This window comes from Lepisosteus oculatus, chromosome 24 (genome assembly GCF_040954835.1).
Source record: "Lepisosteus oculatus isolate fLepOcu1 chromosome 24, fLepOcu1.hap2, whole genome shotgun sequence".
NCBI classification, from domain to species: domain Eukaryota; kingdom Metazoa; phylum Chordata; class Actinopteri; order Semionotiformes; family Lepisosteidae; genus Lepisosteus; species Lepisosteus oculatus.
In genome coordinates this window covers 13,498,165-13,523,374 of record NC_090719.1, presented here as the reverse complement: position 1 = coordinate 13,523,374, position 25,210 = coordinate 13,498,165, and the positions used below count along the sequence as shown (strand labels likewise).

Below are 25,210 nucleotides of genomic sequence, written 5' to 3'. Positions count from 1 at the left end.
ACCTTTCCAACTCAAATTCTTCGCCTTAAGAACCAATAAAGATAATATCGGCAACAACCAGGCCTTCCTTCTGTTTGGCTCCACATAAACTGCTAAACAATTTAAATATCAAAATAGAAGCACTCAAATATGGGAATGGCAGTTTGGCCGTTACTGTATCTTGAAATTTCAAACAGCTTTTGTTGAAAAACAGTCATCCAAGCGCAACAGGATTCCCATTTTGCCAACTGTGTGCTGAGGTAACGCATTTCTAAACTGGCACCACGACGTCTTTGTTGTCACCTCACTGACCTTAAAATCATCCTGACTGGCCACTGCGCAGTGCTCTACCACACCAGTTAACAATGAGAGTGGTCGTCGCACACGATCGCAATTCTTGCAGTTAAAAAAAATCGCTTAAGATACGGTTTCAGGGTTCACCCCAAACGTTTTTTTTATTATCGGTCTTCAATAACACACATTACACAATCGAAAGTGAGGAGGTCCTTTGTGGTTTGACCCAAAATGTTTCAACAAATATTAATGAACAGGGAGCCAGTTTACCAGCTGGTAGGGTTGACTCTGGTTTTCTTTTTAGAAGAAGTGAGAAGGAAGAAGACAATAAAACACACCATCCCGTTGCATAAGATTCACATTTATTTTTTTTTTGTTTCAAGTTCTAACACATTCTAAACATGCTTTTAAACACTTATTGGTCACATTTTTCACAGGTAGTTAAGAAACAGAGCAGAGCAGGCAGATTTTCACAAAGCCATAATGCAGAGACAATGAGCAGCATTCTGCTGTCTCCATCAAGCATGGATTACACACAATTAAAAAAAATCAACAAGCAGGTGACAATTCACACAGATTCGTCAATAAAACTAAAAAAAAAACTCATCTCAATTTTTATCTGGTCGTCTGCAGCTTTCTTTTTTTCCAGAGAGAGAGAGAAAAAAGACTTTAAAGAACTGATTATTTTTAAAGAAAAGGTTAAGTCCCATGCCAACCCACAGCGATGTTTTTCTCGTAGGGCTACTCGATTTCCAAGCTCTTCCAGTCCAGTCCACTGCTTAACTCTGCAACAGCCAGCTATATAGCTATTTCATTGATAAAATAGCACTTCTGGTGCAACACTTGAGCTGCTGGCCATATGAAAGAAAGCACTGCAAAGGATTAGACTGGAAAGCCTTTTTTAAAAAAAATATGGCCTGATAACACTTTTAATCTGCTTCTCCGGCTCTGTGTGTATGGTAAGCTTCATCTTTCACCATAGTAACTTCAATTATCAAAGAATTTCTGTCTGCAGTGACGTCACATTTCCCTGATTTCTTCCAGGGATCCTTTTTTGTGCTGTTTAATTGAAACGGCTCATCTCCTCCTCTGTGACACACACTCGAAGCCACCAATCAGTGTACCCGTAACAGTTTAGAAAATAATGCTGATTGGCAAGAATGCGTCGTGGGAGCAGAAGAGCGAGGTTTCAGATTTTGAAAACGGCAAAAATATATCTTGACCGGCAGTGAAATGACATTCTTAGAGAAATCAACCTTTACAGAGCAGTGGAAAATATATAGAATACAAGACATTTAACTTCTCAAAATGAATTACTTGTCATTTATATTTTTATTGAGCATGTATCTAAAGCTAGGTTTCATGTGTAATGGTTAACAATAAAAAATAGAAGGATAATTATGAAAATACTGAAATGTTCACCGGGGTCATCTGTGGGACTAAGATGTACAACTACAAACTAACAAAGCAAGCAAACTCTCAAAATACAATACCGCCAAATCAGAGTAGAGTACAAATGTGTATAATGTTGATTAACCTGTTTTCTGGATCATTCATCCATGAACAACATATGTACACTGATTTAAAACAGAGAAGAAATCATAATAACGCTAAACTGCATTAAGGAAATCCAACAGAATATAAAACCGTGCATAAAAAGAAATAGCTTGCTTGCTTGTAACTCTACTGCCATTAACGCATTTGTTGGAACAATTCCCCATAATGAACATATTTTGCATATATAGTCTCAAAGGGTTTAGGTGTAGGGAATTTAGATATAGAATGAGGTCTATAGTTAATCCTTTTTTCAGTCTGTACAACTACAGAACTGAGCCTGCAGTATAATAAGAGAAATGTTTGTTTGACGGTGAATAGCACTGAAACTGGTCTGGGGCATCAGGTGGCAATTTCCACCAGCCATCACCGATTTTTTCCTGCATAGCAGAGACGGCATATAGCTGTGTACAAACCAGTGCTGTTTGCCCCGATAGTAAGAAAGTTCAGTATTTCACAATAAGACACAAGATTTATAGATGTACCGAACTGAGATAACTGACCTATACAACAAAGTTTCTAAAATACGTGAGCTAAAATTAAAACCTAAAATCTTTGGTTGTTTTTACTTTGATTCAGTGTTAGCTCACTTCTAACCAACTAACTGCACTTAGCTGTCCACTGTTACAGAAGATAACGTTTATTTTGCACGCTTAGTGGCTGGTTAAAGTCGTATGAGCGCTACACAGGAAAAAACAATAAACCTTCAGCACAGGCATAAAAAAAACCCTTCTGTTCCTGAGGCCCTGGTAACAGAGGCTCAAGTAGGGGAAGCAATGTAAGAACATAAAAGGGTGCAAGAAAATATCTTAAAGATTTTCACGTCCAAAATGGCAGAAAGGGTTGAAAGAAACTGCAAAAGTCTGACACTGGTGAAGTTGGTGTTAAACCAACCAAAGGTAGTCCCTTTGCGACAGCAAACAGCAAGATGCCACAGGAGGTAGTTTCAGCAGAAAAGTGCAATTGAATTCTGTGCCAATCAATAAAGATAGTTCTCCACCCTTACAAGACATTACTACAGATTTCCATAAGCCAAGCACGGTAGGCGAGCAGCTTTGTTTCTCGGATTAATATTTGTCAGCAGTAAGAGAACATATGGGCTGAATCAACAGTGTGACATGACCTGGTAAATCGCTTTGTTCTAAGGCTTACTTTCTCTTATTACAGAGTGTCTGGAATGATGAATGCAATGTCTTTTCACAAACATGATTGAGAAGGAATTTTACAAACTATCTTGTACATAGGCTCCTAGTGGTGTGTATCTATGGAGTAAAGACATAACACTGCAAGATTTGTTCTTCTGGTACAATCAACAGTTGTTAAAAAGCTAAAAAATGCACATACATTAAAAAAAATACTGACACATCAGATATACAGCAGTTACCATTTGAATAAGAAAATTATTTTTGAAACTTCTACTTTTAATTTATGAAATGAGGATTAATGTAAGTTTCTAAAGATATTGATAAAGATGTACATACAGTAACTGCATATAATAAACACATAATTCTAGTCCTTTTATTACTGTATATTTGGTTTACATTATAACAGCCTATGGAAATCAGTGGTAGGACATTAGAAATTGTCCCTCAGTGTTAGTATTTGGATAAAAGCACTTCCTTCACCTATAACAAAAAAAAACAAATGTACATTACAGATCCAGCCTCTGTATTAATTACAGTCCACTTTGTAAACCACTAAGAAAAGGTGGGTTCAGAAACAACTGCCGAATACTACTTAACGGCGTTAAAAAGCAAGCAAAATGATTAGCTATACTCTTCAGTCATTGTTTTCTCAGGGTGATAACACATCTGAAATAAAAGGCTGAGATTATGCAAATCAGACTTCATACCTAGGGAAATTAATCTCTCTACACTTCAGCGACAGCAGAAACTGATAGGACATACGGACTGCTGGGATAATAGGAAACTTGAGTTCATAGATATTGTCCTACCAAAAAAAAACACTGCCAGGAAAACACAAGTTACCAGACTGCTTCACCTTGCTGTGTAATAAAAAATGAAGGACACCAACTGGAAAGAGAAGAAGGAATGAGAAATTGTTTCCTGTAGTCTTAATATGTAGTCTTCGTCAATCCGTTCAGTCTATAGTGACAACGTCCAGGTAGGCATTGCTCAACTAGTAAACTGGATTCTTCCTTCACCAACTCATGAAAGAAGCGAGCAACACAAGGCATGGTTCTTCAAGGGTCATATTTTAAAATCTGATCCCTGAGCTGCAAGTCCCCTACAAGCAGGGCACTGTGGACCCATGTAGAACCCTCCCTTGCTGTTGCTGAACATGTATCTGCACTGGGGTTTACATCATATACACTAATTTACTTTACCAGCGCTTCTTCACACCTCCTTTCTGCCCTACGTTACAAGGCAGGAATGATTGCCTCTTATTATCCTGAGACAGACTGAGATATATCTTCAAAAACACCTAGCTTTGACAGCATTAAAATGAATTAAAAAAAAACAACAACAAACAAGGACCTTTTCACTTAAGGGAAGCAACCAAAAAGGAACTTCATTAAAAACACATTCACAGCAGTTAATATTAAAGGATAAAAAAAATTCAAGTTTAAAAGAAAAGGATTTGAAGGAACAAACGGATGTAAGATGGTTCTGCCACTACATTCTTGTGAATATGAAAAGACGAGCTTTTAGGATAAATGGAGGTGGGTGTGTGAAGAGGGAAAAAAGCTACATGGAGAAGCGAAACCTTTGGGCAATTGCTACGTTAGTTTTAAGATAACGGCACAGCACATATGCACATCACGGAAAACGCACTTTTTTCATTGTCTGGTGCAACTTGTAAACACTTTTTGGAATGTTTTCAAACGGTACAATTATCGGCACCGAGCCTCACAAAGCACAACGTTGCTTGGTTTCGTGCTTCAGATCGCTGCTCGCGCTGTGCTTGAATAGAACTCACTGGTTTGCCAACCAGTTCAGAAGTAAATAGGGCCCCCGGTTTTTTAGTCTTTGTTTTCCTTCATTAGGTTTAACACAGGGATACAGAATTTAGATACTACATCTGTTGTCCCGGTACATGAAAACCAGTACATCAGGGGCAGTATCATTCCAGTGACAGTGGTTCATCTCCTGAAGTTCCCCGGTAACCGCCTGCAAGAAAAACACAAGCTGCTACTCCAACCTACTCAACACCTCTGTGAAACTCGTCAGTGACTGCTGACAACTTCAAAGCACATTTAGGGGGTCCCAAAGAAACGCTGAAAACCGGGAGCCCTCGTGGCAAAACATCTCTGAAAGTGTCCTCCCCATTGTGAAACGTGGACCAAGTTGTTCATTTTATCGCATAAAGCTCTTGCATTGATATTAACTCCTAAATACCCTTCAAACCCAAAGTTTAAAAAAAAAGAAACACCTACTAAAGGACCTACATGTCCTTATAAACTACCACTACTTAAATCTACTGTACTTCAGCATTATAATACCTGAGTAACTTCAGAATGCAACACAACACATTCACTTTACCCTGTTTAAACACAAGTCTTAAAGGACTTGAGAAAGAAAAGACCAAAGGAAACTTACAAGCAGGCCCAGCCCTACTGTCATGGCACAGTAAATCACCTCCAGGCAGCAAACTAAACTGGTCTCTCTTCCACAGTACAAACTTACAGGTCTGGCCAGCCCTATGAGATCATCAGAAACTGGCCTCTGCTTAACATCGAGTTCTTACAGTCCTTTAGACAATGATTGAAAGCACAACTAATAAGCACTGGCCTAAAGCTGTATGCTGAATCAAAGGCTATTTTGTTTTTATATGGACTTTCCAAAGTTATTCTGATTTGTATTGAAGTTCCAGAAACAGGGATTTTTTCAGCTCCAGCTCCTGTTCAATTTGATGGAATACATGTCTTTTTTTTTTAAACCAAAAAAAAAGAAGAAGACATGCACATTCTTCTGTTCAAATAACGTCTGAAACCCATCAAGACTGTTTGTCACCCATCAAGTGGGGTGGTTCAATCTTTGCCCTGGATTGAGGTGTGTTGCAGTTTTTCAAGGTCCACTGGAACCATCTGCATATGGAGAGCTGGTATAGCTGTTAAATTGGCCCAGTTCATCCAGTAACCAGCTGGTTCAGCTGAGCAGTGTTGGGAGTGAAAACTTGCAGACACTCCAGAATGTAGCATTATAACCAGACTGAACCTGACTTAGTACAAGAGTGTTACAGTAAGTAAAGACAGTTTTACTGATTATTTCTAAAGCTTTCATTGTGAAGTCCATATAGAGTCTCACATAGAGTGAGATGTCTTCCTGGACACTTTATCCATCATGAATAAATAATGAATAAAAGGTCATAATGTCCACATAGGATGTACTCGCTTAGATTTTATATTGGCAGCATCTTTAGCCTTCTGTACAATGGTGGGACAATGCCAGATGAGATACACAGAGGCTCAGAGTGATTAGAAACCATGCACTGATTTGTCCCACAGAGTCAAGCTGAGGAGGCACCTGATTTCACTCGGGTCTGGAAAGAAGCATTTAAATGGTGGTGACAAAGAAGTCCGGGTCTGGATATTTGGTGGGGGAAATCATGATGGAAATCAGTTTGGTTTCACTGGTATTAATGCTATTAGGGAATCCATACTGTCTTGGCTACTTCAGCTTCAACCTGAAGAACTAATCTGTAATGGGTATATGAAAACTTGTAGAGACATGGAACAAGTGTATTCCCATACAGGGGCTGGGAAACACTGAATAATCTGTTTAACACTGCGATCACGATGTGAAAATATCAGGCCTTTCTGTCCTTACTTAGTGAAACATCCTTATATATAAGAGTGATCCCACTATAACCATCAGAAGAGAAAACAGTATGAGAAAGGTAGATATATATCCCGAACCTTTCCAGCTATGCCTGAGGTATGTCTGCTAATAGCAGTATATTCTCCTGAGCGACCTTCAGCACAGCACATGAGCTCAAGGCCAATTTTTACCACTTCAGGCACCCTGGAAGTACTGTGCATAACGTCTGCCAACTTTGGTCAACTATGGAAACAAAATATTTTTCCCCATTTCCCATCCAAGAAATTTGCAAAATACCCGTATTTTAATATTAATGCTTCTTTTGTTTTCATTCGAAATTATTTGTGCCCAGATACCCTTATTTTAACACGTAAATGAGGTAGAATTGCACATTGGAATTGGAGGAAGCTGATGTTATTACGGAACCACTTTGTAGTTTGTATTTTCTTATTTTTCGGCAAATACAAAAAAAAACCCAAACAGGTTATTTGTTGGTTTTTAAAAAGCAGTTTGCTTGGGGGAGAGGTGCTGCGGGCTGTGAAGATCTAACCCTATTTAGCTCTTACAGACTGCTTCCACCCCTTTGTGACAGAAAGATAACCGGCAATTTACAGTTCTGGTAGCATCAGAGTCAAGAAGCTGAACTGGCACTACACTTCAAAGTTATCACTTCCTGTAATTCTGTACGAATTATAGATATTTTTTCCATTCACGGGCAGCAACTTATGCTGACTAGTCAGAGTGAAACGCACCACCCAGAAATGGAATGACCGAACATACAACCTCAACCTGGAAAAGACTTTCTTTATAACTGCTTCCCATGCAAGAGAAAGAAGGGGATAATGCAGACTGTTCACCGTGCTCCTGCAAATCTATCTTGAAGTGATAAAATGACCTGCAGCTTTTTCTAAGATCAATACATTGTGTCTGTGTGGATGGTATGCAGACAACTCCAAAGTTAAATTACTTAAATAAACCACCACGGAGCTTTAAGCTAAGCTCCAAAAGGCAAACAGAGAACTGTCATTTATTTTTCCATGAAGTACATGGTCACTTGCAGGATGAAGGATGTGTATGCTAACACAGTTCCCTTCAGTAACATGGAATCACCTATACTCTTCCTCCTATCTCTGGTGGTAGTTTAATCACACCGCTTCATTTTCGCTGGGTGTAACACGGATGAAAAAGAACCACGATCCCCCAAGTAAAACACTCCAAAAGAAATGAGTGAGCCAACCGTTAAAAAAAAAAACACAAGCAGAAGTAAATTACAGAATACTCTGGCCTGTGATATAAAACCAAACTTCATAGGACAAACGCGGGCCTTCAGAATCTTTGGTATTTAAAAGCAAAAAAAAAATACTTTCAAACTACAAAGTGGCTGCTTCCTAATGTTTTAACTATTTTACATGAAAGAAAACAAGAACAAATTATCAGATGGGAAAGGGGTGTGGGATATTGAGGAAAATGGTACCTGAAATAATATCGTGTTCCTGAGGTAGTCTTTCATTAAAACAATCAAATCATTATATCTCAGTCCATATTTAGAAAGAAAATAAAAATATAAAAACTAGTCCTAAAAATGGCAACACTGTAACATTAAACATTGGACACACTGTAAACTGCAAGAACAATGCATTTTCTGCATATTTTTTTGTACAGAAGCATGTGCACTGTGTTGTAGATCATACATTCAGCTCTGTCGTGTAATAAATATATAAGAAAAAAATAGTAAAAAATAGCTGCTTGTCACATTCACAGGGGTTATTCCCCAACCCCACAAGGTCGCTCCTGGTGATCCAATGAGCTCAGTTCCCTGTCGCAGGTCCCACGTTAAGGCAGGGAGAATTCATAGGCCTGTAGCTGTTGAGGCTGGATTTACAGGAGTGCAGGACTGCTTTAAACAGGAGAGGCAACTGCTCCAAAGGAACATTGACCATTTTCCCTAAAACAGAAGCACCAAGGATATTAGTGCAACAAAAGGCAGCCCCATGGCGATCAGGATCTTTTCTGCATTAAAAAGGTTAATCACAAACAAAGAAATGGTGTGTCTCTAAGCCTGGCTTGAAACAAAATAGACTGTCCGTGGTTTTATTTCAGTTGTTCCAAGATCAACAGTACAACCTGAACCAGAAAAGAAATTACTGAACACAACGTTCATTCACTTCATTTTAGCAGCATAACTAGATGGTGGTATTTTTCATGCAAACCTCTACAAACTCACAAATAATAATCTGTGTTAAGCAAAGCTTTGATTCTAAAACAAATAACAGCCATTGTTTGGGGGGCACGTATCATCTTCCCTGAAGATCATTAAAGAATTCAGCTATATATTTTTTATGTAACAAACAAATATTGATATCTGCTACTGCCATATGCTCCCATTCATAGGTCGGATGATCAATTTATGTTAAGAGTTTCAAATGAAATTGAGAGAAGATCACATAGACAGTAGTATTTATTTCAGCTATTTAAAAGTTCTGCCTTCATTAAATAAATTGTCCTGTGCTCCCAAATAGCCAAATCTTAAAATGTTACCAGTTAAAGGGGAACTGCAGTCCCAGTTTCTCAGTTATTAAATCTCGATAACAAAATAAAATTGACGGTATAGAAAAATTTTACAAACTTCCAATCAAGCACAAGACTGAACTTTCTGAACATACTAAAGTATTGTGTCACCATGTGTTCGAGTTCCCATGAACTGCGACGTGATGCGGCCCTTCCTGCTCACTAGTCCCTATAATGACTGATGTGATGTGATGGACGAGCAAATAAACACAGGTTGTGCACCAGACATTTTACTGCTGAAAAACGTGATCTTCAAAAGCAGACTTAACAAGTATGTAGTATTTGTTGGCAAAACCGTCTCAAATTCGATAGCCATATTTCTATTGAATTAAAAGAGATGTCTTCACAAGCCTGCTTCTTTACAATGTAATAGGGCTGCAACACTACACTGGATGTTTTGTTGCCCCGTTCTGAATCGCAGAATGTGGCACTGGTGTGTAATACTTATGGGGTTCAATATAGCCTCAGCCTGGATGGCTTCCTCTGGCTGGTGATTGGACATTACCTGCTATGCAGCGAATCTCGGGTAGACACATCATGAGCTCCGGGAACCTTTTGGGTTGGTGTGGATACTTGTACTCTGTGTAGTCCTGGCACACATACCAGTACTGCTTGTTCAGTTGCTCCAGCTGGGAAACATTGGTGAGACCTCTGATATCTGCTTAGAGAGAAGAAGGAACACCGGGTCACATTGCGTGGAGGTCTGGGGCTGCCCCCTGGTTTTCTTTTTTGGGAAAGGATCTGCAGTGATTGAGGCAGAAAGTATTACCTTGATTTAGGAAGTTGATGGCTTTCATGCAGGCATATTCCTCGTTGCTGACCTTCAGCTGATGAAACTTGCGAAAGAGATATATCAAACGCTCCATAACTTCCATTCCATCCTCACTAAACCTAAAGGAACAAGACAATGGGAAATCAACCAAAAAACCCAGTAAGTTTTATTTACTTGCCAGACCTGAAAACTCAAAAGAGCCCAGGTCTGCTCTGCTGGATAAGCACGTATTAAACTCCCGTATCCTGCACATAAAAATGGTAAATAATCTGTTTGATTAGCTCAGTTCTTGGAAAGAGTTATAACTGATAATCACAATAAAAGACAACATTATTCTTACGCTAATCAATGTCTTATACAATCTAATATATTATTATTTCTATTTTGGCTAAGGGGATTTTAATTTTAAAATGAGCAAGTAATAATGTAGAAAACCAGAAAAATGTTTTGATTACTCTGATGTGTTTGCACTTTTTTGATTTAAAAAACCCTTTTGTTGTCAAGGAAGTTCAGGCATCAAAGACACTGCAGGTGTAAAGCTGCAGTGGTTATCTTTTCTTTACCAAATGAAATTTCACCCCTGAACAACAACAGCCTTGTTTAATGTCTCAAGATAGGCACACCAGGAATTTTGCAGCTGCTTTAGTCTGTATCTGTCCAGAAATTTTTCATTTCCTTTTTCTCATTATATCACTCCCCTTCCATTCACTGAAATGGAGCTTTGTTCATTTGTTCTGACTCGGAACTCCTCCGCAGGACTTAACAAGTGATAAATGGTCTGGGCATTTAAAGGTGGGAGACAATCCCTGTACACTCCGCATTTGTGATCTTCAGCTGTTACTGAGGCCAATTCAGGGCTCTAGGACACTCACCTTATGTTGCACTGAAAATAAAGCACAGCTAGGAAAGCCATCTCAGTCTTAAGACAGCACGGAATGTACCTGTTCTTAAACGGAAATGACGAATGCTTGTGTATAATTATAATTATAATTATAATTATAATGTCTTATAACGATATAGTCATCATAAAAGAATCCTTAAGCATTTTACACACCCACCCTAATGCAACCACCTGTATAGTGCAGCCCCCACCTGGGTGAGACACAGTGTCCATTATGCGCCTACAGAACCAGTGTGGAGCGGATCAGAAGAAGCGTGAAATGACTTTCCAAGTTTAATTTCACAACTGAACTCAGGGAACGTTGGAGTGGTGTGATTATTCAGGCTCTGAGTGGGATGTAACCTGAAAAGCAGGGTTCATAATGTTCCTCTTTAAAAAGTAGCACGGGATCTTTAATGACCAAAAAGTCACGACCTCAGTCTAACATCACATCCAAAGGACAGCACCTCCTACGGCTCAGAATTATTTTGGAAAGTCTGGTCCAGAGGGACCTGTGCTCCGTTCATACTACTTGATCGGCAGCCTGGATTTCCTTGGAGTTTTCTTATCCCAGTCCTGACCAGGCCAGCCTTGCTTATCTTCCCAGATCTGACCTAATCAGACGACAAGGTGACCGGGTAGAATATAAAACTGCAGATTCAAAACAAGCGGTATTCTAGATAAAATGAGGCTTGTGGGGATGAGTCATATTTTTCTGACTTGTCATGCCTCATGGAAATCAGGCGATACAGGTCACATGGTGCATTTTAGGGTAGTGCCAAGCAACCCAGTTTTCTAACTATTATTTCATATATCTACATGCACGCAAACTTAGGGCACTATGACAAGAAAGAGCACACACAGACCCCTCCTCTGTTTAATCTTCATAAACATAACACCCAAGAATTACGTGCATTAAAAACAATTATTGATTATCATTAATCATTGTAGTTTTGGCTCATTCCATTTAGCTGTGGCCCTAAGACGAGGAGGCATGTGAAGGAGAAAAGACTTAAACTTGCATGTAGAATTTATAGGTCTATCTTCGGTTACGCAAACCTGCATAATTCATGTTTCGGCTTGAGTTTTACATGTGCAAATGTCAGCTTTAACTGCAGTGAAGTCCTAAATGTGCATCTGTTGCCTCACGTGCATTGGCATACCTTATGTCAAACAGAAGAGAAGAAGAAATCCAAAAGGAGATGAGGAAATTTATAATATAACTTTATAAAATAACCTTTCATAATATCATACTCATATAGTTTAATGGGGGAGTACTGCATAATTTAAAAAAGTAGTGATTAAAACTGTTGCATTTCACTATATATAATAGTTACATGCCAGTCAGGGAATACTTTGAATGTCTGTGGGCTTGTAATTAACTACGATTAAGGGATTATCAGTGGAGTCACTCACAGATAGAGATCGTTGTAAAAACATTTAACAAAGCTGAGGGCCAGCCTGTTACTTGGAGGTCCACCACGTCTCATACATTTTAATAAAAAAAGTATCGCATCCCTGCTAAGGAAGCTTAATACCATGAAATGTTTTGAATGGTGTAACAATTTTGGATAGTTGCCTACTCATTGAAGCAATCCAGCACTAAATCACGGATCTCATACTCAACAGAGAGACACTATGAAATCAGCACAGAGATTCAAGAGCAATAAATCTGACGAAAAATTAGGAGGGAAAGGTGAAAGAGAGATATTTCAGGACTAATTTATAGTACAAGAAAGGACTAATCTGAAATGTCCAAATCCTTGCATGTTTTATATATTAAAGACAAGCATATCCACATTCCTCCCACTGGTTTCCTGATCAATCTGCAGCATTCTGGCTCTTTTCCGACGCGGTAAATTCAGTGTGGTAAATAAACACATTATATGTGTGAATGCATGTGTATGTGTGGCTGATTTAGTGCCTGTGGAATAGAGACTTATTTCTTAGTGAATGTAAGAAAAACGACATTTTCTTGGGAGGAGAAAGAAATGTGAAGATTTTAAAGCGTAAGAGAACTGTAAGCATGTAATATATCCTCTTCTATTCAGTTGTTGGTGGCCTGTTGAAGGATTTAATAGTAAGCTATTTAATATAGGTCAAGCAGAGGTAAAATAAAATTAACTTGCAGATCTGACAAATTTGTACAACATGTATAAATCGAAACCAACAGCAAGCCTTTCCCCATAAAACAAAGTACATAATTGCCGCAGAACACACAAATTAGAAAAAAAAAACATTTGGTCACATAATCTTCCAAAGAAAAGCACGTTCTTCCCAACAAGCTTTGCACTCCAACTTCTAAAGAAACATCTGAACTTTAGGCAGACAAGACAAATAGGTAAAACATGCAGAAGGTCAGTGAGGATGTTTGGTAACTCTTACTGAGCAGTACGTCTCCCACACTGTCTCCGCACACCGACTTGGAGAAAACATCACTCTTCACTTCAACATCACTAATTGTCTGATGCTCTACTGATACAGCCTTTAGTGTCACGGCCAATATGGTTAATATTTCAGACATCGTGAAGCAGAGAGGTCCAAAGAATCTGTTTTTGAAACATAAATTAAAGCCAGCTAGAGAGCAGAGCTTATTCAAGCACTCCAAAGTGACCTAAACACACACAAAGCAGATTGACATTTGCCCATGATATGCAAAAAAATAATTCACACACCCAAGCACGTAACTCAGCTTGCCTTTGGTGTTTGTAAGATAATGCCACGCTAAAATGATAAAAGGCCAGTAAAAAATAATTCTCGCCACAGAGGCAAACAAAAATATTTCCAGCTAATTATCCAGGTTTGACAAGAGAAGTGTATTAGAATTGTTAATTTTGTAACTCACAATGAAGCTTTAAGTAAAGACCGCTGTGCCCTTTTCTCTTCAGGATTTCCTGGAGGTTTTGAAAGTCAGCTGCTGCAGTTTGTTAAAAACCGCCAGAAGCGTCTCTTACCTGTGATGGAACTGTACCAGTGATCCCCTTCTTTGTTTGTGTTAATGACTAAACAGCAGATTAATTCCCAACTAGGTGTGGGATATTGCAATGATACAATGAAGAATTCAGTTTCAGCCAGACCTATATGAATTGAATTGTTCCTAGGAGGTAAATAGTTTTAAGTCACAAGAATGACTTTTGAGCTCTCTAAAAAGTACAGAGTACAGAAATGATTAGCTCATGGTGCCTTGGATTTTTACATTGTTCCCAAATACCATGTCCTGCTTGGAACCAGAGCAATTAAAGTTTCATTTCCACATTGCTATCATGGATGTCGGAAGGGCATTCTGTGGAATGACAAGGAGAGTAGTGGAGACCCTGTGCGTAGAGGCAAAAGGGGCAACATGGAGGCTAGCCCAGGCTCAGGGGGTCGGACGATGTCAGTATAGAAACCTAGGCTCTCAGGCCATGGTCGTGGGGCGACCTGGTGCTAGGCAGGTCTTACGACAACGTACCCTCAATGCTGAGCCAGGAGCAGAGCAGACACAGGAAGTAAATGGGCTACACAACAAGACACACTGGAAAGACATGAATAATCACAAGGAACTAGGAACAGGACAGAAGACCAGCACCCTAGGTGTAGAGGGTGTGACAACTGCTCATGTGCTCCTCCAGCTGTAAGCCCAGTGCTCACCCATGCAGCTCGTCGTCAGAAGGCGTGTACTTGGAGGTGACATCAGCCAGGTCCCCAAAGATCTGTGGGCTGTAGACAGTCAGGCAGGACAGCAGGATAAGCTCCTGCCAGGTGGAGCTCAGAAGGCAGGTGTAGTCCTCGATGGACAGCTCGCAGAAGAAGGGCAGCTTCTTGATCCAGGCGATCTGTCGAAAGAGCAGCTCGTCTGCCAGTCGGCACAGCAGTGCAAACAGCTCCACCTGTGTGACTTTATACCTGAGAGAGAGAAGGAAGAGAGAGATGATCCCTGGTTTTAGTGCTGCCAGGAGACGGCCAAGTGTAATCAGGAGGACCCTGTTCAGCTACAAAAAAGTCAGAACCACTTTGATTTATTTTGCCTTTTTTTATTTCCAAGAACTCTCAAATGTTAGCAGTTTAATTGTTGGAGATAAATAGGTTTTCTGGCATTCTCAACATCCCTACCACATTACGAAATGAGTATGCATAAAGCCCACAAGCTGGCTGAAATATCTGGGGGCAAAAATATGTTTAATCACCCTCTTCTTCGGGTTAAGCACGCAGCTAATGTGAGCAAGAGGAGGAGGTTTAGAGTCACAGTGATCATTTGAATTGCTTTGATGCTTCGATTTCCAGATTCTTGCACTTATAAAATCAAATTACAATACAATTCATAACCAATAAGCGATTGACAGCTTTTCACCACAGCTCTACTAGAACCTTCTCTGAGCCCATTTGTGTTGAAATATCACTCTGCTCCTCCTGAACTCAACCCCAGTGTTATAAGATACACCTATATATATATATTCAGGTTAATGAAGTTAGAAGCTGTACAGTTTGAGCACCATTTAACAATTAGTTAAGCACAGTATATGCACTCATGGGCTAAAATCTAATGAGAGAACGAGGATATGGACCGCAAAAACGAGGACTTCTTTCTAGGCTTTTCTGCCAATGCACATTTCAGAGGTACACAAGGGGTTGTAGACTCGAGTCTGAGAATTGCCGGTTTAAGTGTCCTGCAGGTTTTTCTCCCTACTGCACAATCTCACTGATGAAAGGTCCTGCAACGTTTAGTGAAATGAATTGCTGTAGGAGGAATAACTGCGAAAGCAATCAAAAACCTTTTTGATGACGTCCCACTCACCCGTCTTCTATCAGCATAGGTGTACTCAAAGGCTCCAGGTCTTCGGCTGCTACGAGCTGGGAAATGAGGGTTTGCGATTGGGGGTACAAGCTCCGTGCCTGGGGGGGCAGCAGACCCGACTGGGCAGCGTAGCTAAAAAGGTGTGGCAGGAACTGGTAGTGCGAGGACATTGGAGTGCCAATGTACTGATCCCTGAGTGCAGCAGTGTATCCATTCATCTCCGCAGACCTACTGGGGAAGGCAAGCACACAGAACCTGCTGTTAGGGTCCAGACACTTGCCATGTGCGCAGGCACAGAGGTGCCACTACAGGTCCAAGAGTATCCCTGCGTCTTCTGGTGCTCATCCTAAATCACCTCTGAGCCCTTAATTGAACTCATAAATAACACAGGTTTCAAAGGTTATAATAATCCATATCTTAATCATACGACTTATATAACGCTTTTCTGGACACTCCACTTAAAAGTTCTGTACAGGTAATGGGGGATCCCACTACCACCACCAATGTGTAGCCCCACCTGGGTGATGCGATGGCAGCCAAAGTGCGCCAGTCTGCTCACAATACACCAGCTATCGGAGAGGAGAAGAACAGAGGGATGATGATAGATCGGGATTATTAGGAGGCCATGGTTGGTGGAGGCCAGGGGGAAATTGTGCCAGGAAGCTGTGCCAGTAAGCTCTCAATAAGGTATACATAGAGGGCATTAGACTTTTTTCCCAAGCATCTATCCACCAGCTAATGTCATTGGTGCCCATGCAGCAATCCACCTGCTAGCCTTAATGGCGTTTTTGAAGAGAGGGGCACTTCAAGGACGGGGTTGAAGGGAGAAACATGTTCAACACGACCTGGTTACGACCCGCTCGGACCTGAGCGACGTGCTTACGAGATTAAAAAATAGTTTGAGCTGTCATATTTTTTTTTAAGCAACTGGCAAAACGCTGGGCAGATCCAACACGCAAAATGTTTTTGTTTGCTATCATTATCCAGTTCATCGTCACTACGCTGGCTGCAAACTGTTTTAATACCGCTTTAAACAAGTGTAACATATTTACAAAAGGCTTATTTTAACAAGGGGGACAGCGATCCAGCCCTTTTTTCCTGAAATGGGAGCGTTGTCCGTTACTTTAAATTCAGAGGAATCCAACTCCATTCCTGCTTAACCAACTCCAATATAAACATTCCTTTAGAAGACTACTACTTAATGACACAAAAGATGCAGCAAGAGGAGAGTAAACTGTAAAGAAAATATTCGAGAATAACCTTGAGAAGAATCACAAGGTCAACTACAAGACTATAAAATGGCTTCTGCGTAGGAGACATGCTGATGAATTTTATGTCCTTGTGACGGCCATAGAATCATGACTCCGATCCAGCTAGACCTTTTGGTAAGGGAAAACCTTTTTTATATTCCAATTTCATATGCAAAAATGAAAATGTAAAACACGGTATATTTGAATGAAATTAAAAGCACGTTTGAGAAAGATGGACAGGAAAACCCAAACAGAGAAAAAAATAACAGTAAGAAATACCATTACACAGATTACATAGTGATTTAACTATTTCAAAGGCCTTCAGCTTTACAATAGACTAATCAACTGATGAGACAGTCACAGTGGCGACAGAGGGAAGAGTTTTGCCTTCTGTCTGTACCGGTAATAAAATGTAAAGTAAGAAAATGGAGGGAAAAAAAAACGGCTGCAGTTGACAAGGTATCAAGTGATTTTGTTTCTGATCAAAGTACATTCCTTCATAGTGTTATCCAGAATTTCAGTCATTTTATAACTTCTGATAGATGTAAATAACCGGAAAGGTCCAAACAAAGAATGGAACTGACTGAAAAACAAGAAGAACCACCACCCAAGTTAGAATTCCTAGATTAAGAGTCGGCATTTAACTCTTGGTATTTGCTACTTAACTCCTTCAAAGATGTCATTCAGTAAAAAGTATATTCGATATCTTCATACTTAAACCCTTGAAACTGGGGTAGCAGCATAGAGTAGTGATTAGGACTTTGGATTCCTGGCCCTCAAATGTTGAGGCAGTGCTGTTGTAACCTTCAGCAAAGTACCAAACCTAGATTGCATCTACTGTATAAATGGCCACCAAAATGTGTATGTAAAAACAGGAAGAGGCAACAAGTGGACAAAAGCATCAGCAAAAAAATCTACAGTAACAAGAAACTGTTGCAATTTCTGACACAAACATCCTTTCCAAATTCATAGGTACACAGACTTAAGGCCTTGTGCCAATAGCCTCTGCCTATAAAATAAAAGAATGTTTTTTTCTCTGGAGCATGGGCCGAAAATTCATTTAATTAACGGTGCAGTCCCTTTGAGCTACAATGATCACGTCGAAGTGGTGTTGTTGTGAATGCGTGTGTTTGTATAACAGTAAAGTTGCTACTGTACGTACTGTGACACAAAACCTTTTTCAGCCCACAAACACCATGATCAGCCCTGTAGGGAGAAAACGACAGTAGGCAATCCCCAAAAAGGGCTCACTCAAAAACCGCAAACTTTTTCTAGGTTATACCTGCCTTTTGACTATAAGGGAAAGTGTAGGAGAAAACATACAGTGACTGGCCTGTGTCTGAAACCTCAAAACATCCTGCCTCTATGGAACCCATGAGGGAACACAGCGCATGCACTGTGGCTAAGGATCTGTGCCTGTGGCTGGAAGGTTGCAGGTTCGAAACCCGCGGCCGGCAGAGGAATCCTACTCTGTTGGGCTCCTGAGCAAGGCCCTTAACCCCAACTGCTCCAGGGGCGCTATATAAATGTCTGAGCCTGCGCTCTGACCCCCAGCTTCTCTCCCTGTCTGTGTGTCTCAGAAAGAGCAAGCTGGGGTCTGCGAAAAGACAAATTCATAATACAAGAAATTGTATATGGCCAATACAGTCAACTCTCTCTCACAGTGTTTGCTGGATAGTTGACAGTTGAGAGGAGGATATTCACTGTGACGTGGGAAGTTTCAAATAGACACACACCTTGATGATAGAGTTGAAGCAGGAGAAGGCTGATTGCCCTCAGACACCCCGTTGCCTGGCGAGCTGTGATCACTGTCGCCATTATTACTCCATGTATGCTCAGGTATGCTGGCCTCCTCTTTGAATTCTTGTCCAGTCATGATTCGTTCGATCTCCTCATCTGATATCTGACAAAACACAAAAGTCCGTTTAGAGCGGCGACTGTTATCTCATATGAGCACCGGGAATTATTCACATCTCGTGGAGCGGGTGCAGAAATCGCTCCTAATTTTCCTGAGAGCGCCAGGAAAACGTCTCAAGCTTAGTCAGAGGTTAGGGCAGCTTGAAGGAATGGCAGTTAACGCTGCTGCTTCACAGCGCAAGGGTTCTGGATTTGATTCGAGGCGGGGGCACATTCTGTGTGGAGTTTGCATGTTTGCATGTTCAGGTTTCCTGAGATAAGCTATATAGGTATAAAGGTGTCTCTGAATTGTCTGGTGAATGTACAACCAGGGATGGATTAGTGTCCCATCCACAGAGTAGTCCAACCTTACACCCTTTACCTCTGGAAGGTTCTGGGTGTCTATGGCCCTTTTCCAGGAATGAACAGTTTTCTGCTAATGGATGGATGACCGAAAGTGGAACTACTTTTTGGCCTGCCGTAAACAGCTTTAAAGTCATCCTTGGGTTTTGTCACATCCGAGACTGTTCTTGTAGCTGGGGGTATGGCTGTGGAGGTGTGTATTGACATTAGGAAACATCACCCCTACAATTCCACAGGATTATGAGTTAGACTGTTTTCATACAGGCTTAGCTTTAAACCACCACCGGTTATTTTACTTTGAAAAGATGTATGAATCACATGGGGTTTGTTTTCCTAGGTCGCTTTTCTTGTTTGTTCAGGACTGAGTTCACATGTGCTTGTACTGCAATAATAAACAGTGCCTTGAAATACTTTATTAAGGATGGCAGTGATTGCGACAAAGATAACGTGTATGAGGTGGGTATTTTCTTAGTAGTGCTCTACTGTTTTGTAAACAGAAATGATTACCCCCAAGCAGAGAATTCAAATGATTTTCTGTTTTATCAATTTCTGGTTGAATACAGATGTATGACCCTATTTTGTGGCTTCTGCTGTCCACACGCTTCTTGACACATTTTTGCGTTAACTACCGGAACAGCTGGTGAAATGCAACTTTCATGTTCCGCACGTGGTCCTTTTTTATCAGATAGAACAAGTTCCTTTTGTAGGTTTCAAAGTGAACTGAACTCAGTGCTTTGTGTTCCAATCAAACTTTTCCATTCACTTGACGCTCCAAATGAACCAAACCATAACGAATAGGTAAACAACTAGTGTCAACAGTCCTTCGTATAAGGAAGTAAAGAGTTAAATCTAGGGAAAATATTCTCTTAATAAACAGGAATTACTGGCTTTTGGCGGGAAGTATTCGATATTTTCGTTTTCATAGATGTTTATCAAATTTGGAAATGCCAGTCTCTAATTACAGTAGTTATCTCTATACCAACACAGGAGAAATGACAAAGTGCAAACAGACTCTACTGCACTACTTGCCCATTCAGCCATTAATATTTTTACACTAGCTGGATGGGCAATCACCATTGGAAGAGAATTGTATCCCTGCCAGATGGCACCATGGGCCTCTGGTTTACTGGGTGCTGAGAGACGTCTAATCCCACTCATCCCAATTCTGCCTCTGAGAGGTCTGAGCCCCCTGTGCCGAATCCCGATCACAGTCATATAGTGACATGACCCAGACTGAAGCCCGTGACTTCTGGGCTTCAAAGCTCAACCAAAGCTTATAAAAAACATTCTTTATTCAAAACCTCAAAACCTCAAAGTTGGACACACACTGCAAGTCTTCTATTTCTAGTACAGGGGCAGGTGACAAAACAGTGGATCAAAAAAAAAAAACAGAACCGTGAGTTCTTTTACATAATTCTGTGCTTTGGGGGGCGCTAGTAATGCGCTCTAAACCTTTAATGTGAGTTAACGTTTCAAGCTACGCACAATTTCAGTATCTTCTCAGAAAATCTGGCTGTTTTATTCATTTTTATCTCTCTGTAGGCTTAAATACCACAATGTAAACTAATGAATTAACCAAAATGAATGGCAAAATACCAAATATATGCAGAAGGCAGCACGCCTCTCTTGAATACACAATTTTATCTTTGCACAAGGACACACTCTTTAAGAAAGCTATTGATACGAGGAATGTCAGTGGGAAGTCTTGCACTTTGCTAATGGCATATGGGAATTGTAAACAGACATTTTGAAACTACTTAAGTGATTCGGTGTTATGAAGCGCATGATTCAAGAACAGTTTAAAAATTCATTAGCGTTTTTCTGTTCATGTCTTACCTTAACAAAATGGAAGGTACTGAAACCATTGACAATGCCTACACAACTGCGTGGACAGAGTTCAGAGGAAGGTAAATTGCAGACTGTACATGCTGCAGTAATGTAGTGCAAACACCTTTTGTGTTGCGTGATTGAAAAGGATTGGAGCTGTATTATGTTCTGAAATGGAGTAGCTGTCCTACATTGACCGGGTTGTACAAGACACAGCATGACAAGTCGTTACATGAATCAATAAGACATTCAGCTGGCTGTTCATGCTCAACATGCTCAAGTCACAGTACACAGCTACAGAAGCCCTCAGCAGAATTCACAGCATTCATTTGGAAAGAAAAGAGAATAAAGATTTCTATTGCTGGATCACGATAATGATACTGGATATGGACCAATACACATCCAAGACCCAGAACCAAGATGGATTTGATTATTTCAACAATTAACCAATGTGACAATGAGTAAATGGCAAAGGTTTCATTGGTTAAATCACTGTACTTCAGGGAGCAAGAATAGGTGATGAATTTATCTGTCTAAAGAAGCAACACATATACAAGTCATATGAAAGAATAATGTTTAACTGTTGAGGTTCCTCAATGCTGAGAAAGGCGCCTAAGGGAGACTTATAATTCCACCTTTCGTGCCGATGAATTCAAAGTTTGCAGGAACCGACACCCATTTTGTCCTTATTAGGGCTCGGCTCTGAGGAGGGCAAAACCAGCGAAATAATTCATGGAGTTTTTATGCTCTTAAAATAAACCATAAAACTCAAAAGTGTTCCTTATAACATTTATGTTGGCTGTTGTAATAATACTATCATCAGCATCAAATAAGCTGTTAGAAATAAGGCCAAGACCATCTTGCAATGTAACATGAGCCATTTTATAACAATGGTCACCATGACCCTAAATAAAGAAATAATGGTGTTGCAATCGTTGTCACCACAGTATAAAGGGGTACAAAAGTATTAAAATATCATAAACACTGAAACTACATTCATTTTAATGACAGCAGACCTTCCAAGGCCACTGAGCATGTGTTAAAACTAATCCCATTCTTATCCCATTGCTGTATACTAGTTAGCTGATGTATTGAAACATCTGTTTTTTTGTGCACTGTGGAGAAATGAAATTTGGGTTCAATTCCAGACCGGAGGGACTGTCTGTATGGAGTTTGCATGCTCTTCCCAACGGCACCCGCGTATCCTCCTGACCTTCTGGTTTCTTCCCACAGTCCAAACATGGACACTGGTAGGTTAACTGGTGTCTGGGAAAACTGGCCCTGGTGTGAGTGAATGTGTGTATGTCTGTGTTTTTTGTCTGCCCTAAAATTGGACTGGTGTCCCATCCAGAGTGTATCCTGCTCCGTGCCCCTTGCTGGCTGGGATAAGCTCTGGCTTCTCTGTTACCCAGAAATGGAAGAAGCGGTTTAAAGTTAGACTGCTGGACGGACGAACAGAATGGACAGGAATGTAGTCAGTAAACCCCAGACGGCGCTATATAGTCTGAATGTGGCCACCATTTTTGTCTACCTTGTAAACGGCCCAAGCAAGATTACAGGTTAAGAGCAAAAGAGAGGAAAATAAGGAGAGTTACCTGGACAGGCCCGATACTTTTGTTTCTCCCTCCTGGCATCCCATCCTCTCTGATTGCTGCGAAGGATAAACAGTGAAATGGGTCAAGAACAGCAGAAACAAGCCCCACCGGGCTCACTCACATGCTGCATGGTGTCTCCTCAAACACAGCGCTGTTTTTGCCAGTAACATATCCAAGAACATCTTTTATCTCTGTACTTTCCAATGTGCTTGGTTCAGGCAGCAAAAGTTGAAAACATCGATATCAGCAATAATAACTCAGAGACAAGTATAGCTGTACAGTGACAAAGCAAGCATATAATTTGGATTTTTTTGTTCCTCCCAGTTTGTACAATCCTTATATGCAGTTAACACAGCACAACAGCTAGAAGCCCCCTTCAACAAAATATCCATTTTCAAAAAATAAAAAAATACACAAGGACCACCCTGCGAAACACAATTAGTTCTATCACAAACACCTCTTCTACGTTTCTATGGTACAAAGCCAATAAGACTCCTTCTAATAAAAAAGTATTCCTTCCTTTAACCAATGTCTGTTGTATATAGTACAACTTCCGGTTTTAGAATTCATGTTTTGGCTTTTAATATTATTCAGATAAAGAAACTCAGATGTGCTTTTAATGGAATTCTAACGTTACATCGTAAAAATCTCAAAGCTTCTCAGAATCCCAAGGATTCACTGGGTACTGATAGCAAACTTTCTGCCCTGCCGAAACCCCCTTTGTGTGTGTCTGGTCCCCTCTAGTGGTCATCAGTAGGAAAACATCAATGATTTCCCAGCAAGATGCGAGACTCGTAGTGCCCTCTTTCTTCACAGGCTCTATGCCAGAACGTGCTGAAGCTGAGGGAAGATAACCTTCTGAGGTTAGAACAAATCACACATTTTGACCAAAGTTTACAATTACTTCTCTGCTCCCACTGTCCCGTCTGCACGGCCATCAAGAACCACTTTAACATAGCTTTTGGCCTACTGGTGACAGTACCACCAGTTGCCACTAGAAGGCAGCACTGTCCAGGGTAAAGCTAATGTTAACTACAGATTCCTGATCACAATGAGACAAACTATTAAATACCATACTTTACAAATCAGCCTTATTAGTCATTTAATATTCTTTAATAATCTTGAAAAAAAGCTAAATTAAATTATATAAATGTGTAATAAATGCGTACAGTGTGTCTCAACACCAACACTACGAAGTTGTGTACAAAGTAGGACCTATCGGCTGATCTTGAACTCCATCATTCTGTATGACGCAATACCATGACTATGTCTGTGTAAACACAGCCAGCTGACACTGAGGTATCTGTTTTTGAAATTCATAACCTCATAAGCAGATTCCCACTGATACAGACCACCTTGTGCTGCTCAGATAAAGTCTACTTGAGCATCTTCCTTTATAAAGCTATATTTGCAGCTGCATGCATCCTTTCCAAACCCCAGGATGCTGTACATAATAATAAGGGGGAAAAGTATGATAAAAAGTAAAAGAAAAAGTTAAATTAGAACAATAGAAAGCAGGGCAATCAGACCTAGGGCCTAGTAAAAAGGCGAGTTTTGAGTTTAGATTTGAAGAGAGTCAAAAAAAGGAAGGGCACCCCATAACAATGGAACAGCGACAGAAAAGGCATTCAGGCAGCAGACCGGAGCCTATGGGCAGCATAAACATGGGGGAGTACAGAGATGGGTGATGGAGGCTTATTATCTGAAGCCTTTAAAGTCCGCTAACAGGACCTTTTATCAAACATGTGATTCTATAAAAAAACAGTGCAGAAGTTTAGGTGTAGGAGTGAATTGCGGATCTAAAACCTACAATTAGCTCCTTTATTGTTAAGGATTCAGTTCTAGTGCATGTGTTTTCCCTCAGGACCAGACCAAGGTGCAGGAGAGATAACGCACAACATGGCAGAAGGCTAGGAAAAAGAGCTCATTATAAAGAGTTTCCTCTGCCACTGAGAAGGTGACTGGAGAGCCTTGTACTTTGTCTTTCTGACGAGCCATTTACTGTAGATGAGGTCATATATCGAAATGGGTTTGCTGAACCAACAGCATTTGTTAACCCCATAAATCTCTGTAAACCTAATCCGGATAACAGAATCTTCTAAACCAGTTATCTATTAACATTAAACATGATTTTAATTTAAAAATGAAAATGTTAATATTCTTGAAGTCCTTTGCCGTAACCATTGTGTCCCATTTATAGAGTAAACGGTCACGCTCTCTTTCCGAATCCAGGTCGAATGAATGGAAACAGCCCTATCTTTCGTAAGATTTGCAGCATGGCTTATCAGAACGCCACAGATAAACATCCTCTAGCGCAGCCACAGCATGGCAAATTGTGGCTGTCATCTGGACCGCCTCGCACTGAGTGCGATATGAATTCAGCTTGCAGGCCAGGCCCAGGCGATGGGTACGGTCGATTAAATCCACCTGCTCCTGCTGCAGACACGCCGAAGCAGACACAGCACACTTCACCTCCTCTACAAACCTCTGGTGTCGCAGCCGCGGAGGCACATTATATGGAGGTATAGGGATAGCCATTCAAAAAGACAAATATCAGCCAGGAGCCCTCAAAAGAAGAGCTGGAAAAGAAACTCACTTTCTTTAAAGAAGGCCCACCCTTTTTTTTTTTAGATTATTCAAATTCCATTGCCTTGACTGACGGGCTGAACATTTGAGG

The 25,210-nt window shown here is 40.4% G+C and overlaps 1 protein-coding gene across 6 annotated transcripts in view; it reads right to left on the bottom strand.

The window, feature by feature from the left end:
• Positions 1-623: 623 nt before the first annotated feature.
• nr6a1b (nuclear receptor subfamily 6, group A, member 1b) overlaps positions 624-25,210 on the bottom strand; it is a 204,017-nt gene continuing 179,430 nt past the window's right edge. For 3 of the 6 annotated variants that reach the window (XM_015367133.2, XM_015367139.2, XM_015367138.2), the window contains 7 exons: positions 22,534-22,589; positions 18,589-18,755; positions 15,603-15,833; positions 14,459-14,713; positions 9,946-10,067; positions 9,682-9,837; positions 624-8,553 (listed from right to left, as the gene is read on the bottom strand). In XM_015367133.2, the coding sequence (XP_015222619.1) occupies positions 8,417-8,553; positions 9,682-9,837; positions 9,946-10,067; positions 14,459-14,713; positions 15,603-15,833; positions 18,589-18,755; positions 22,534-22,589 (1,124 nt within the window). In that variant the 3' untranslated portion in view covers positions 624-8,416. The remainder of the gene's footprint in view (positions 8,554-9,681; positions 9,838-9,945; positions 10,068-14,458; positions 14,714-15,602; positions 15,834-18,588; positions 18,756-22,533; positions 22,590-25,210) is intronic. The other 3 variants (XM_015367134.2, XM_015367135.2, XM_015367137.2) reach the window with 3 other exon arrangements.